At 37.1% G+C, this 17868-nt stretch overlaps 1 protein-coding gene across 1 annotated transcript in view; it reads left to right on the forward strand.

Annotated features, from left to right (window-relative positions):
- The first annotated feature begins 6492 nt into the window (after nucleotides 1-6492).
- Nucleotides 6493-17868, forward strand: part of LOC111149544 (olfactory receptor 5G3-like) — a 19255-nt gene continuing 7879 nt past the window's right edge. Inside the window, 1 exon segment of the mRNA XM_022506639.1 lies at nucleotides 6493-7434. Coding sequence (XP_022362347.1) covers nucleotides 6493-7434 — 942 coding nt within the window.

Here is a 17868-nt window from a genome sequence, read left to right on the forward strand (position 1 = left end):
GGTATGGTTGCAATAATCTCTTGAGTTAGTAGCAATTACACAGAGGCATTTAAACTCTAAGCAGTATAAAATATGGGACTATAGTGTTAAGGAACACTTGAAGTAATATCATTAATAGACCCTGAAATGTTTCCTTTGTGCCCCCTTATCTTTCCTAGTCCTAACCAGGAAAGCAAGTGCAGTGGATTGAAGGCAATTTTTAAAAAAATGCAAATGTTCATGTGATTTTCTGCATTGGTTCTTACTTTTGTTCTACCTTTAGAGTTTTGTCAGGGCTATAAGCTTGGTGGATGGAACATGTACTAGAAATATTCTCAATAATTTATGGGACTCAGTTGGTTAAATGTCTGGCTCTTGGTTTCGGCTCAGGTCATGATCTCAGGAGTGTGGGATGGAGCCCTGAGTTGGGCTTCATGCTCAGCAGAGAGCCTGCTTGAGATTCTCTCTCCCTCACCCTCTACCTCTTCCCTTCAACTCTCTCTCTCTCTCTAAAATAAATAAATAAATCTTTAAAAAAATAGAAATATGCTCAACAATTTTAAGCAAAATTGCCCTACCAATGCTGATCTGAGATTTTAGTCAATTTTCCACTATTATTTTGTTAACCAGCAATAAAACATAGAAATTTATGGGATCCTCTGTTGGGGGATAACATGTAATTAATGAAGATTTACTCAGTGATTACCCTTGAAGTAACCACATATAATAAATAAGGAGGACACTGACTAATCCTCAAGGCCTTTGGTGTAATAATAAAACATACACACACAGTTGCCACTAATTAATTGTCTCCTTTTGAGACATCATTGTTATTTAGAAACAAAACCTGCAGACAGTTATTGTAATAGTTTATGTACCTGAGCTTGAGTTTCTTTTAACCTAAGATGTATACAATCATTGAAACATTTATATTAACATATCTTACTTTCACATAATAAAACTTTGAGGAGTGCATTTTTATGTTACTGTTTTCGTTTTTTTTTTTTTTCCTGTTAGTCTGGTAAAGATGGAATTCTTAAGTCAAAGACTTGATAAATGCAACAAGAAGCGCTGGAAATTATTTTGAGAAAACACAGAATTTTTGTTTTCTGGGCAGATTACTTAGAAGAGAAAGAAAAACTTTCCACAATCTTATCAAGAATAGACCCATAGTCCAAGAAAACTTCATGCTTTTAGCAGATGAGGGAAAATTAAGTTTTAGTGTTATGTAAGTATGCCTTATCTTCCAGCCCTAAAGCTAGCAGAGGGTTGGATCCCCACACATTCTTCTCTAACCTGAGTTCTTCTAACTCTCTAATGTGTGTGTCAGTCTCTAGTTGGGCATCAGTGACTGGTGAAGCTGCCCACAGTAGAGGCCAGGCCACCTGCTGCCATTTTCCCCCCTGCTTTGCTGCAGTTCCTCAAACAAGTGCATTAAAGCAGCTGGCATTGGGGGCATCTCTGTTTTCATGTGGCCGCCCATGAGCCTCTGACATACAGGTCACCTTCCCCACACAGAGGTCATGGGCCAATCCAGGACTTCCCTCCTAATGCCTCTTTCCCAAGACTCCATTCTTAGGTCTCCTCGCTGGGTCACCATCTGCTGGTTCAAACACTTGGGAATTTCCTGGGTAAAATCTAAAAGTAGTTCCTTTACACAGAAAGCAGGGAGAGAGTTAGGAAAGAGGCAGGCTACTTCAGATGGCAGGTGGCAAGTTTAATAAGCTAGAAAACTGGCATTCGAAGCTTGTCTTAGGCAGCAGATCTCCACACCTGCCCACCAGAATCTTTTCTTTTTTGAATTAAAACTTTTGTTTTTAAAATTTTTTTTTCACAAATGAAGTCCGTTTATTATTTATTTATTTATTTATTTATGCATTTATTTGTGTTACATTACAAAATCACCATACAGTACATCATTAGCTTTTCAATGATTCATTAGTTGCATATAACATCCAGTACTCATTACAACACGTGCCCTCCTTAATACCCATCACTGGGTTAACTCATTCCCCCCTCCCCCAGCCCCTCTGGAACCCTCTGATTGTTTCCTGGAGTCCATAGTCTCTCATGCCCGCCAGAATCTTAAACATTTACATAAAGGCATTAACTAGATTCAGTCACATACACCATCCAGATGGGCTCAAAAACACATTACCCCCTTGAGGCTACATCCTTTAATATGCTCCCACCATGGGAATGGTGGGCAATGTGTACATTCCAAGGACAGGGGATAGGGATTCAGAGTCTCTGACTGCCCAGGTTCCATGGGAGGGTCAATGGAAAATTAGCAACATCCTCCTGAGGACCACCTCTACTCAGCCAGCTAACTGGCTATGGCATTGAGCAATTCTATCTTTTTGTCTTTTTGAATCTTTACATTCTCCAGATGGAAAATGTCTTATAAATGTCCAAGAGAAGCATTTTCCTGTAATAGAATTTGCTTTGTCATATTTTTTCTTATCATGTTATTTCCTCCTCTTGAAGTTTAATAAAGTATCATTTTATTTATCTTTTTTTGTTGTTATTGTCAGTTTCTTTACTAGTTTTGGGTGATTTCGAGCACAAGAAAAGGGTAAAATGCCTTTGCTTTGTCTTTTTTAATTGAAGAGTATGATATGATTTAGATTGCTACATTTAAACCATTATGGATTGCAAAATATTTTTGTTTTATTTTCCGCTTCGCTCAAAAATACTTACAGAATTTTGTCTTCTTTGCAACTTTCCGAGATAGGTACTTCACAGGATACAGACAATTGTAAGGCTATGTCCTTGAACTTGCAAAGTCAGATGATAGTCAGGATGATCTGAGCTGTAAAGAAAATGCTATGGTGGTTGCCATAGAGGGAGTTCACATCTGTTTTAGGGGATTGTGGAAAGCTTTCTAGAGGAAGTGGTGACTGAGGTCATCCAATCTAATTGTATTAGTTTCTCAGTGCTGTCCTAACAAATTACCAAAGCTTAGTGGCTAAAACAATATAAACTTATTATTTTAAAGTTCTGCAGGCTAAGAAATCCTACATGGGTCTCACTGGGTTGTATAGTCAAGGTGTTGGCAGGATTGCATTGCTTCTTGGAATCTCTAGGGGAAATCTGTTTCCTTGATTTTTCTAGCTTTTCAAAGCTGCTCACAATTCTTAGCTGATGGCCCACTTCCTTCATCTTTAAGCCAGCAAACTTGCAAATCTCTGACCATTTTTCCCTAGTTACATCTCCCTCTATTGCATCAGAAGGCCCACCAATTCTCCTCATTTCAAGTTCTTTGGTTAAAAACATCAACCAAGTCCCTTTTTGCCACAGAAGTACCATATTTGCAGGTCCCTGGGAGTCGGACATGGACATCTTTGGAAACCACTATTCTGCCCATCACACTACCTTCAGATGAAATATTTTTTTCTTTCCTCTATAAGCCTTTATTCCAACCAAGTGGAATGTTCCTGCCTCCTCATGTCCATTCCTCTCCTTATTTTTACCTGTGATGCTTTTCCTTTTTATTTCAGATCATAGTCTCAAACATTTCTGTCTTTCCAAATGAACATGCACATGAAATTTTTCCAAACCACTTTGGATCATAATGGTCCCTCATTCCTCTAACATTCTCTGGTTTGTTTGGCCTTGAACCAAGCCAAGGATACATTGAACTGTGGGTTTTCTTTTTCCTGCATCCTGTCTCCACGACTAAGCTGTAGATTCCTAAAAACAATAAATGACATTAATGAGCACTTATCATGTGATATGTACTCTTGTGAGCCCAGTACATGTAATAACTCTAATTCTTCCAATGTCTCTGTGAGCTAAGCTCTATTACCCCCATTTTACAGAAGAGGATATTGAGTTAAAAAGAAACAAAACAAATAGCAAGCCCCTCTTGCCAAACTGTGGGGCAAACTGTGGAGCTGGGATTTGTATTCAGGCCTCAGGATCCAGGCGGCACACGACTCTATCCTAGCAAGTGTTTACTGTTAACATCACTACAGATAGAAAACATGGTCTGTGTTGACAAGGAGGATATTAAAGGGGGATAAAAAGCATTCCCCCCCCCACCAGAAATCCTCGGTTGTAGAGAAGTTATTTTGGGAAAAAAAACAAACAAACAAACAAAAAACAAAACTTGGCATGAATGTCAGTGAGACCACTTTAATTTTGTCCCTCAGGTGTAAACTCGTGAGGGTTTAGTTCTTTAGAGACCGGGATCTAACATATTTAAAAGTATCAAAAACATGACCCCTTTATTTTGTACTGGATGTGAGTCAGGCTATAGGACAAGGAGCATTTCTTTGCTCTCAGGCTCATCTGGATGGAGATTTATTTTCTTTACCATGTGCTTAGGAGGTCACGTCTGCTGCAGAAGGTTACTACCAAGAAGGAAATTAAATTTTCCAAACCGACTTCTCGATGAAGACCAGAAAACTCTAGGTTTTGCCATTCATCTTGAAGTAGTTATTAGGGAAACAAGGATTCTCTTAAAGAAGTGAGTATCCCACATCATGATTAAAAATAAATTTTGAAATACGGTGGAAAGACTTTAGAATGAACCTGACTTTTGGGAACAAAACCTCACCAGTCCAAGAACTCAAAGAGAGTGACCTTTGGTTTAGTCCAGCTCTTCAGGACACAAAATAACTGATTTTTTTTTTTTTTATCTTTAAAGCAGATCTTGTTCTTTATTTTGGATACTCCAATGTCCAGGAAGAATTCTAGGGTCATAGAATTCTAGAAATGGAAAGGTCATAGAGATCACTCCCCTTATTTATAGGAGAGGCAGGGTGTCTTATGTTCTCATGCTGAACAGTGGTAGGGATGGTAGCACATTCTCATCGCCAACTGCACATGTTTGGTATGTCCACAAACATCCAAAACCAGTTTCAGCATAGATTTTTGAACTCTTTCAGACATGAAACTAAAGCAGTGTTTTTCCCAACTGCTTCAGTTCACCATGAACATAGAAGCTTTTTCTGAAATCCTGTGGCCTGTTGGTCTTGGACCAACCAAATATCATATTGAAACGTAGGTTTTCTTTTTATGCCCAGATCTCATTTCCCCCAGTAGGTGTAAATTCCTAAAAACAATTGATATTAGTGGCTGACATTAATGAACAATCACCCCGTGGAAAATGCATGCCACAGATATTTTCTCAAATAATAATAATAAACTCAAGATGCATAAATAGTGTATTAACTATTATTTTGTCACTGTGGCATTTCGAGGACCACATCCTAATCATTCTATCTCCAAAGTGTGGAATGTTTTTGTTTGTTTATAGAGGGAATTATTTGAGTTGATAATAAACATATGAACCTAGAATCTTTCTTATGGATACTCCCACACCTCGTGCTTCCTACTGGAATTTTAAATAGCTTGATATATTCTTCCTTAGTTGATGAGTCAAAAATATATTTGCCTGAAAATTTTGTCTCAATAAAAATGTTAAGCATTTTACATGTTTTGTTAATAAAATAGAAATTGCCTGTCAGGATTTATGCTTTAAATAGAATTATAAACATCATAGGGAATTAAGGGAAATAATTTTGTTTTGGTGAACAAAATATTCATAGAAATTACTGATAGAAATTGCCCTTATGATAAAGTCAGCTGAGCTCCCAGGAGATACTTATTTTTCTACATGATTTCCATGGAAAGTTGTTATGCAGTATTTGAAAGATTAATCTCTAAGGAAGGGCATCTCTGTACCTCTTAAACCAGTGTATTTTTTCATTTGAATTATATGGTTGGTGGAATTTTATTCACTTCATTTAACCCCCAAATTGAATCCTCTGTTCTTATCTCTTTGTGCCACTTGTGTGTTCTTGATGGTCAAAAAGTAAATACATCCAATCTCTTATTTGCAGGGTAATCCTTTATAAACGTGAATAGGATTATTATGTGTTATGATAGAATCCTCTCCATTCTAAATAACCCTACTGACATTTGTTTACATTTCCCTTTGTAAGCCTTTTATAAGGGAAAGAGATTAATATACACAGATATGGATGTTGTCTTCATGACATCTGAATGGTACTACCCACTCCATCAAAACAGGAACTGAAAGGGCCTCATTTCTATTCTGTTTACCCCATCCCAACTGTCAATTATCAGGATCTGAATTTTTCATCATTTCTTACAATATCACTAGTTATTGTATTCCTAGGTAGGCATTACTATTCTATCATATGATAAAAATGAAATAGAGATTTCATTTAATTTCAAATACAATTTTAGAACCCAAGAGAGTTTTAGATTTTATAGTTAGACTGCTCTTTTGAAGGCCAAGAGAACTGAATCTAAAAAGATCAAGTATGAATTACTCAAGTTTACATGGGGATCACAACTCACAGGAACTAGTCCTTGGAAATACTGTTGACCAGTCCAACACTGTTTCCATAACTACCTCCTCTACAGATTAAAAAAACAAACAAACTTGTAATAAGTTTAAAAGGCTGTTTTGTATATGCCAATTGATATTTTAAAAATAAAATGTATTTTTAAATTTCTTACATAGGTTACAACTGACAGATGGAAGATAAGAACCAGACAGAAGTGACTGAATTTCTTTTCTTGGGCCTCACAGATCACCTCCATCATCAGATCGTCCTCTTTGTCATGCTTCTCTTTGTCTATGTTGTCACCCTGGGGGGTAACACAGGGATGATCATTCTCATATGGACTGATGCAAGACTCCACACTCCTATGTACTTTTTTCTCAGCCACTTGTCCTTTGTAGATATTTGTTCTTCTTCTTCCATTGCCCCCAAGATGCTTTGTGATATCTTTGCGGAGAAAAAAGGCATCTCTTTTGTGGGTTGTGCCACACAAATGTGGTTTTCTGGTTTCTTTGTGGTATCTGAATGTTTCCTCCTGGCTTCCATGGCATATGACTGTTATATGGCCATCTGTAAACCCTTATTGTACACACTCATCATGTCCCAGAGGGTCTGTGTGCAGCTGGTTATGGGGCCTTATGCCATGGCTTTTATAAGCAGCATGACTTATATGACATTGACTTTTCTCTTACCCTTCTGTGGTCCAAATATCATCAATCATTTTTTCTGTGATATTTCACCACTGCTTTCCCTTGCATGTGCAGACACTTCCATGATTCAGCTTGTATTTTTATATTTGGCTGGATTTATAGGAATACTTAGTGGCCTGATCATCATGGTCTCCTATGTTTGCATCCTGGTGGCCATCTTGAAGATACAGACTGCTGATGGGAGGTAGAAAGCTTTCTCCACTTGCTCTTCTCACCTGGCAGTTGTATCTATCCTGTATGGGACTCTTTTCTTTATCTATGTTCGGCCTGGCTCAACTTCTTCCCTGGATATCAATAAAGTGATTTCTCTGTTTTATACTGTGGTAATCCCCATGTTGAACCCCCTCATTTACAGCCTGAGAAACAAGGAGGTAAAAAATGCATTCAGGAGGAATTTTGAAAGGAAAAATTCTCTAATGGTTTTGGTAATATATAACTCTGCCATGCTGTATCATAGATGTTGGTTCATAATGTGTGGTAAAAAGAACACTGGGCTGAGAATAAATTCTTTTTAATTCCTGGGGATTTACCAGGTTACTTACAGACAGTCTATATATTTTTTTCTTCAGTCTTCATTGCTAAGTGATGGGGAATACAAAATAATTTGCAGATAAATGTAATGTATGCCAGAAGAAAATCCAGAATATTTATGTATTTTCATATGTGAGATGACATTTATTCCAGACTAGAACAGCAAATACTATAAGGGAAATATGTTATAAGGGAAAGAAAGAGTTCATTAATAAAAGCTTTAACAATCTGAGGGTTTTGAAGGGGTGGGGAGTGGGAGGTTGGGGGAACAAGGTGGTGGGTATTATAAAGGGCACGTATTGCATGGAGCACTGGGTGTGGTGCATAAACAATGAATTCTGTTACACTGAAAAGAAATTAAAAAAAAAAATAAAGGCTTCATAGACCTTGTTAAAAGTTGAACAATGGAAAGTGAGAGAACACTTGCAAATTGGGTGACTCCAATGAGTTAGTGTCTCAGTAGGAAAGTGCTGAGCATATATGTACATATATATGACACACAATAGAGAAATAGACCACTGGAAGGATGGATGAGCAATTGGCACAAATGGAAATGCAAATGGCCAAAAATATAAATACATAAAAAATTGCTCAACTTCACAATTTTTCAAGTAAATGAAATCAAAATGACAGTGCAAAGCTTCTTTTCATTTATCAGATTAGCAAACATTAAAATGATTATGTGCAATGCTGGTAAGGTTACCACTGGATATAGACAGCAATTTTACACTGAACTATGATAGCTAAGCATAAAATAGCTACATTTTCAGAAAGTAATTTGATGATTTCTATTAAAATTCACATAATCTTTGACCTAGCTATTTTACATTTGGAAATCTGTGCTACAGAAAAATAAATACCAGACACAAATGTTGCAGCACCTTTTGTAGGGGGAATAAAAAGAAACTAGTTTGTATCATTAGGAGAAGCATACATTCTTTCTTTGAAGTGTTGCACAGCTAATTATAAAAAGAAGAAATTAGATATTCATGCTTTAGTTTAGAGGAAACTGCCCGATAAAATCATTGACAGATGGAAAAAAAATCAAGCCAAAATTTAATCTGTAAAGCAGATCACAGTTTGTGTTGGTTTGCAACTTCCTCAGGAGCCTCCAGTGAAATCAGTAAGTGGCCCCCCCATCACAAAGGGTAGGGTGAGACCAAAGAAAAATGCAGGCTACTTCAGAACGGTAGGTGGAGGGTTTAACAGGCAAGGTGGCTTAAATAAGTCTGTTCTGAGTGCTGCAGTAAGAATGTATGTCTGCTACTGCTTGTCAAATCTTCAAAGTTCATAGAAAAGCCTTGCCAGGGTTCAAACACATAGAGAGTCCCAAGAACACATCACTATCTCAAGGCTATGTTCTTGGGACAGCTCTTAGGGGCGGAGGACGTAGGCAGAGTGCACATTCCAAGGGTAGGAGAAGGGAGAGAAGCCTCCAGTTGCCCAGGTCCAGCCCACAGATCAACCAGAGCTCAGATCTCGATAACCTCCCCCAACACTTTGTTTAAAAAAAAAAAAAAAAAAAAGTAAAAAAGGTGGAGGTAAAAGTTACCTAATGGGAAAAATATATTGGTATGTGCGTATGTATTATGTATATGGTCATGGAGAGAAGTGTGCAGTTCCCGCACAAACTGTTAAAAACTGGTTACTTCAGTGGGGCGACTTTGGAAATAAGAAGCAGGGGGGTTGCTTCATGCTCATGTGAGTTGTTGGACTTGTTTTACAACAAATGTTTGCTTTTGTAACTAAAATTTACTTTCAAAAAGCTGTAATCTGTGTCAAAATTGAATGAATGAATGAATGAATCAATGAATATATCTGTAAGTAAGTAAGTTTGGGCAAATGGACTCAATGTCTTCTAGTAAGGCTATGTTTCCATTCTAACATTCTCTGATTTCATGAAATACTTTTAAGTACTGGTGAATGAAATCCTTGTCAAAAACTAAGTAAAATGGGGTGCCTGGGTGGCTCAGTGGGTTAAGCCTCTGTCTTCGGCTCAGGTCATGATCTCAGGGTTCTGGAATGGAGCCCCACATCGGGCTCTCTGCTCAGTGGCCTTTCCCCCCACCCATGTGCCTCTCTGCCTACTTGTGATCTCTGTCAAATAAATAAATAAAATCTTAAAAAAAAAAACCTAAGTAAAATGGAGAAATTCTTAGTAACTTTATGCTTCAATCTCTTAGTTTTTCCCCCTAAAGATCAGTATTTTCTCCCACCCCTCCACCGAGAGTCTATAATTTTTATACAAGGTGGTAAGTTTTCTCCTTATTAAAAACATTGAAATGATAAAAAAAAATGCTAAATTCAAAACAATACAATGCAAATGATGAAGTTTGAAAAGTAAACTAAATATTATCTTAAATATATCCACATTAAATTACGTTTTATATTTTTTTGTAGCACAACAGTTAGTAGAATGGATGCTTCTCCTACTGACACAACTTGTTTTCTTTTAACCCCCTACAAATGAGGTCCCAACATTTGGGATTTATATCCGGTATTTATATACCTGTAGTACAAGATTTCCAAATGTAAGCTATAGCTAGGTTAAAGATTATGATCGATTCATTTTGTTAATTGTCAGTTTTGTGAACTTTCCCAATGCCATCTTACTAAGAACTGTTAAAACTTGGGTTTAGGTGTGCCAAAGGGAAATGTATTTTTATCTAGAAAGATCAACAGTTTCTTCTCAGTCAGACTTTGCCTTAAAATGACTCTACTGTGCATCTTCATTACATAACATGTCTCAAATCTGTCACTTATTGAGATAGTCATTTCCTAGTAGGAGAGCGGAAGTATTTTCTGTCATTTTAATGGCTTCTTACACATTTATGATGCACATTCTATTGAATGGGAATTGGGAGGAGAACAGCAGGAAGCGAGTGATAATTATAAATTTCTTGAATTGCTCTATGGTCCTTCTCCAAGAATATGCAAATATATTCAAACCAACTGTCTTCCTCTAGCTCAAGTTATTGCTGTTCTGATCTCCTAATGTATTCTGCCTAGAATCTCTTTCTATTATATTCACGTGGATTAACAACTTGTTTTTCATATACCATTTACATATTACTGCCACTCAGAGACTCACCCTAAGGGAGTGATTAGAGATGGGGTCAATTAGAGTACCTCTGTGTTTTGCTCTTATGGCACCATATTCTTTTCTTTTAGACTTTATAGGTGTAATGCAGTGGATCTTAAAATAGATTTTGTTTTGTTTTTATTAGCAAGAAATGTTCCCAACTGATTCTCCCTATAGGGCAGTGACAGAAATTCACATGCAGGTGCATTTTTTGTTTGTTCGTTTGTTTACCCTGAAAGTCTTTAAGTATTTCCCCCTATTTTGTGAAGAAAAGTTGAATAAGCCCCAATATCAGAGGGAAACTCTCTGTTAGTTAGGTCTCCACTCACTGCAATTTCCTGATTTGTAATATTGGCTTCTGGCAGAAGGCCATTGATTTTCATAACACACATGGTTTCTGAGAAGTCAGATATAATTTTTATCTTTGTTCCTCTGTAGATGAGGCATTTTGCCTCTGGCTTCTTTCAAGATTTCTTTTTTAATTTTTAATTTTCTGCACTTTGAAAATTATATGCCTGCGTGTGGTTTTTACTGGCCTTCATTCTGCTTGGTGTTCTCTGAGCTCCCTGATCTGTGGTTTAGTGCCTAAGTTTAATTTGGGGAAAATAGTCATTGTTTAAAGTATTTATTTTTTTAAAAAATATTTATTCATTTCTTTATTTAGAGAGAGACAGAGTTGGGGGGAGAGAGGAAGAGGAAGAGAATCTCAAGCAAACTCCCTTCTGAGTGTGCAGCCTGATGCAGGACTTGATCTCACAACCCTGAGATCATGACCTGAGCCAATATGAAGAGTCAGACACTCAGCTGACTGAGCCAGCCTGACAACTCTTAAATGTTTCTTCTATTCCTCTCTTTCTTCTTCAGATATTTCCATCATGTATGTGTTACTCCTTTTTCAGTTGTTGCCCCACAGACCTTATTTAGATATTTGTCCCTATTCTTCTTCTTTCTCTCTCTCTCTCTCTTTTTTTTTTTTTTGTCTTTGTTTTCTTTGCTTTTCAGTTTTTGAAGTTTCTATTGCTATATCTTCAGGCTCATTGATTCTCTCCTCAACCATGTCCAGTCTACTAATGAGCCCATCAAAGACATCCTATATTTTGGTTACAGTGTTTTTGATCTCCAGAATTTTAACCATAGTTGATTTAAATTCTTGGTCTGATATTCCTACGTCTCTATCATGCCTGATTCTAATGTTTGCTCTGTCTCTTTGGATCATGTTTTTGCCTTTCTATATGTGCCTTTTGATTTTTTCTTTATAGTCAGACATGGTATTCCGGGTAAGAGGGGCTGCTATAAACAGACCTTTACCAAGTTGGTTGCAAGGTGTGGATGACTGGAAACATTCTATAATCCTTTGATTAGGTATCAGGTTTTGGTGGAACTATGCCTCTGGACTGTGAACTTCAAAAGTGTTTCTCAGTTTTGTTTTTTCTTCCTTGTAAGTTGGGATAGGATGACCAGAGTGGACTGGAGTAGGTTATTTCTTTCTTCCAGGTAGAAGGCCATTTCTCTTCCCCCCAGATGAATAGGCTCTGAGAGGACCCCCAGCAGGGTTTTGCATGGTTAACCAGTTAACTAGTTTCTCCTGAGGGCAGGCTTTATTAAGAAGTACATAGCTTTCTGATGGATTTCAGAATGCTTCCTCTTCTCCCCTGATGGAAGCAAAAGAGGATTTTTCTCTTATATTTACTGTGGTTACCTGGTTGAACTCCTGGAGGTAAATCTCACTCTATTTTTTCAGTTCAGGTTTTCCTGTCAAGGCACTGGTTCCCATGGAAATTTCCTCTTGTGAGTAAGCTGTGACTCTCTGTTTTCACCTGTCCATTTCTCCGCTGTTGGGGACAGTGGTTTGCCCTGTGTCGTCCCATCTCTTATAGATCCAAGAAGAGTTATATTGATTCTTCAGTATCTTTAGCTTTTTACTTATTAGGACAGATTGGTGACTTCCAAAATTCTTACCTGAAGAACTGGGAACCTGAAGTCCCTTCATGGCTTTTGCAATAATGTTCTCTCTGACTGAGATCTCTCATCTTCCAATATGTGCCTGGGGGTCTTCCAGACCTTTCTGCCTTGGCTTGAAGTTCATTTTCTCAATGATATTTACTCTAACTTATTGAATATTGAATTTGTTATCATCACTACCCCATCAGGGGACTTAGATTTCCTTTACTCTGAGCTAACTTTTTCTGTTATTGATCACACTTTTCACCTTCCAACCAATAATACATTTTAATGGATTATTTTAAATTTATTTTTATTTCAAGTTTTTATTTAAATTGTAGTTAGCTAACATATAGCATAATATTGGTTTCAAGAGTAGAATTTACTGATTCATCACTTACATACAACACCTTGTGCTCCTCACAATAAGTACCCTCCTCAATACCCATCAACATTTAGCCCTTCACCCACCTACCTCCCCTCTGATAACCATCAATTTGTTTTTGTTTTTTTTTTTGTTCTTTATAGTTAAAAGTTTCTAAGGCTTTGTTTCAAATTCAAAATGGATGACCTAAATGTGAGGCAGGAAACCATCAAAATCCTAGAGAACACAGGTGGCAACCTCTTTGATGTTAGCTGTAGTTATTTCTTATTAGACATGTTGCTTGGAGGCAAGGGATACAAAAGCAAAAATGAACTAGGGGACCTCATGAAGATAAAAACACCATACAGAAAGATAAACTCAAAATGGATGAAAGACCTAAATGTGAGACAGGAATCCATCAAAATCCTAGAGGAGGACACATGTGGCAACTTCTTTGACCTTGACTGCAGCAACTTCTTGCTAGACATGTCTCCAAGGGCAAAGGAAACAAAAGCAAATATGAACTGTTGGGACTTCATCAAAGGAAGCTTCTGAGAGCAAATAAAAGAGTTAACAAAAGTAAAAGGAAGCCTATGGAATGGGACAAGATATTTGCAAATGACATATTAGATAAAGGGCTAATATCCAATATCTATAAATAACTTATCAAACTAAACACCCAAAAAGTGAACAATCCAGTCAAGAAATGGACAGAAGACATGAACAGAAACTTCTTCAAAGAAGACATACAAATAGCCAACAGATACATGATTTAAATGCTCTACATCCCTTGGCATCAGGAAAATACAAATCAAAACTACAATGAGATATCACCTCACACTAGTCAGAATGGCTAAAATTAACAAGTCAGGAAACAACAAATGCTGGTGAAGATGTGAAGAAAGGGGAACCCTTTTACACTGTTGATGGGAATGCAAGCTGTCAGAGTCACTCTGGAAAACAGCATGGAGGTTCCTCAAAAAGTTAAACAGAGCTACCCTATGACCCAGCAATTGCACTACTAGATTTTACTCCAAAGATATAAATATAGTGATCTAAATGGGCACCTGCATCCCAAAATTTATAGCAGCATTGTCCACAATAGACAAACTGTGGAAAGAGCCAAGATGTCCAATGATAGATAAATGGATAAAGATGTGGTTCATATATAAAGTGGAATATTACTCAGCCATCAGAAAGGATGAATACTTACAGTTACACTAATGTGGCTGGAACTGAAGGGTGTTATGCTGAGTGAAATAAGTCAATCAGAGAAAGACAATTACCATATGGTTTCTTTCATACATGGAACATATGAAACAGAGCAGAGGACTGTAGGCGAAGGGAGAGATAACCAAATGGGAAGTCATCAGAGAGGGAGAAAAAACATGAGAATCTTAACTATAGAAAACAAACTGAGGGTCCCTGGAGGGGTGGTGGGTGGGGGATGGGATAACTGGGTGATGAGCATTAAGGAGGGCACGTGATGTGATGAACACTGGGTATTACATGCAACTGATGAATTATTGAACTCTACATCTGAAACTAATGTACTATATGTTGGTTAGATGAATTTAAACAAAAAAAATAAAAGGCAACCTATGGAATGGGAAAAGATATTTGCAAATAACATATTTGATAAAGGGTTAGTATCCAAAATCTATAAAGAACTTCTTAAACTCAACACACAAAAAACAAATAATTCAGTTAAGAAATGGACAGACGACATGAATAGACATTTTTCCAAAGAAGACATACAGATGGCAGTCATATTACAATATATAAACCTACATATACAACCTACTACCCAGCGATTGCACTACTTGGTATTTACCCAAAGAATGCAAGAATACTGATTCAAAGTGACACATGCACGCTGACATTCATAGCAGCATTATCAACAATAGCCAAACTATGCAGAGAGCCCAAATGTTCATTGATCAATGAATAAATGGATAAAGAAAATGTGGTACACACACACTTTCACATACACAAACACACACACAATGGAATATCACTCAGCCATCAAAAATAATGGAATCTTGCCATTGCAATGAAGTAGATGGAGCTAGAGTGCATTAGGCTAAACAAAATAAGTCAGTCAGAGATAGACAAATTCCATATGATTTCACTCACATGTGAAACTTAAGAAACAAAACAGATGACATAGGGGAAGGGAAAATTAATTGATTTTTAAATTTATCATTTATTATCTTCCCTTGTTAAAATGAAAGATCCATGTGTGCATGTTATTTTATTAAACTGATAGCCAACCACTATTTGGACATAGTGTATGTTTGATATTTATTCAATAGTCAGATGGTGTGGCTTTCAAGTATGAGAAAAAAGTCTGTCTCATGTTATGGGTGGGTAACCTCACTATTATTTCTTCCACTCTTCTTCTGCTCATTGATGTCTTTTCTTTATTTCATTTTTATTTTTTCCCCAGCTTTATTGAGCAAGATTGACAAACATAATTGTAAGATATTTAAATTGCACAATGGGATGATTTGATATATGTATACACTGTGACTGGACTCTCCCCATCTAGTTAATTCACATGTACATCATCTCATATAGTTATCTTCTTTGGGAGTTGGTCAGAGCATTTAAATTCTACTCTCTTTGCAAATTTCAGTTATACAGTACAGTGCTGTCAACCACAGTCAGCATGTTTTCCATTATATCCTCAGACCTTATTCATCTTACAAGAGAATTCTGGTGCCCTTGATGATTTTTCAACCCAAGCCAATGGAAGACCCACATCACACCTCATGGGAAGGATCACTTCCCAGGATTACTAATGTGCATTTTCTCTGCCTGCAAGGGCTTCTCGTTTATGGGTTACACATGTTCCTGACAGTTTTTATTTCTGCTACTCTACCTGTTATGGTACTAGGTACCTACTCTGCTATTACATGGGCTTTGAGAATAAATTGTTTGTCCTTTCTTCCACTCTTCAAATGCCAGCCATGGCTGCTCCGCTTCTCAAGCAACGTTTATTCTCTTCCCCATTCCTCTTCCCCTTCTCCCTCTGTTCCCTTCCTTTCCTTTTCTTTTCTTTCTCATGGCATTAGTGTATGAGAAATGATATAGATTGCCCTTGATTTTTGAGGGAATATATCACATCTAAACTGAGTCCTCACAAGTAGCAAAAATCATTGGCTCTATTTTCGTTCTTAATGTTACACCATCTTCTATCTTCTTATGAGAAAACTTTTTTTTTGGCCATTTTATGTATATTGGGTAGAACCCATGTTTTCTTAGGAAATGATCCACAACTGGACTTCAATTCTTATTAAAAAAAGACTGACTTTATTTATTTATTTATTTATTTGTGAGAGAGTGAGAATGAGAGAGAGAGAGAGAGAGAGAGAGAACACAGAGAGGGAGAGGGAGAAGCAGACTTTCTGCTGAGCAGAGACCCTGGTGCTGGGCTTGACCCCAAGACCCTGAGATCATGACCCGAGTCGAAGGCAGAAACCTGACTGACTGAGCCACTCAGGTGCCCCCAATTATGGGGTCCTTCTTCACTGAAGCTGGCATCCTTTTAAAAGTCGCTCACGTGGTGTGGCTGCTTGCATTAGCACCTGTGGATTTGTAGGCTGGCTAAGTCTCAGAAGAACTGTTTAATACTTTAATATAGTTTTTAACTCAGTTTCTTGCTTTTCTCCACATCAGGGTCATCCCTGTGACTTGGTATTTTCTTGTGGTTCTTGAAATGATAATAAATGTAGAACGCCAAATTTACTTACAGACTCTTAAGTTTGTTGAGTCAAATAATGGTTTCTCAGGGAAGAGGAGGAGGCATATTCTGGAATATGAATTCCATAGCAGGAAAACCCATGCTATAAAGTTTATCTAACCTACCCATTTGACCAGGCCCCAAACAAGCTCATGTGATTGTTGTTGAAGAGTTTAGCTGTTCTCTTTCTTAGGAGGCTGATCATATCATTTATAAACCCTGACACTTGGGCTGACACATGGAATATACACGGAGCCCAAAGTATTTTCATGGCAGTGACACTGAGATTTTTAATCACATCAAAGATTTTCTTTTTCTTTTTTTAAAATTTTACTGTTTTGCTCACTGATGTGTCTGAAGCACCTGGAACACTGCTTTATAAAAGTACTGATGCATTAAATAAATGAATACAAGAGTACATATGGAGTCAAAATATAATCCACCATTTTCCTCTTAAATATTTATGCGATCCCCTTCCACTTCTTTTCCCTTCATTGCTGTGACAACAAGGGAACAAATGGGAAAATTTTCTGGGTCATCATTCCAAGATTATTGTGTGTGTGGTTTTTTTTATCAGTATTTTGAAATATAGCATTTAAATGGTCATTTAGCCCCAGAAATTCTCTGGTTCTCATACTTTTCAGTTGTTGTATTGTGTTGTCTTTGAGTTCTTGAATGATTAGGCCTTGTAAGTGAGACTAATTAGGTTCTGTTGATCTTACATAGCAGAAACAAGAAATGTAAAAATGTAGAGAATGAAAGAAGATACTCTATACCATACAAATGAATTCCTTCCATGACACCTAGCTGTCATACTAGTAGAATAGAAAAAAAAATGATGTAACAGAAAGAAATACCTAGAAATGGATGAATGGTTTGGGAATTTGTGCATGATACATTTAGCATTTCAAATTTCAGTTTTCAGCTTTCTTGTATAGGAAATTCACACCAGGCAAGAATAATTAGAAAGATAATTATGGAGATTAACCATATCAGATATCAAATAAAACATTCACATTTTAGTAATTAGAAATGTGGAAGACCTCAACGTGAGACAGGAATCCATCAGAATCCTAGAGGAGAACATAGGCAGTAACCTCTTTGATATCAGCCACAGCAAATTCTTTCAAGATATGTCTCCAAAGGCAAAGGAAACAAAAGCCAAAATAAACTTTTGGGACTTCATCAAGATCAAA

This window comes from Enhydra lutris, unplaced genomic scaffold (assembly GCF_002288905.1).
Source record: "Enhydra lutris kenyoni isolate GAN:26980312 unplaced genomic scaffold, ASM228890v2 scaffoldscaffold22, whole genome shotgun sequence".
Classification (NCBI taxonomy): domain Eukaryota; kingdom Metazoa; phylum Chordata; class Mammalia; order Carnivora; family Mustelidae; genus Enhydra; species Enhydra lutris.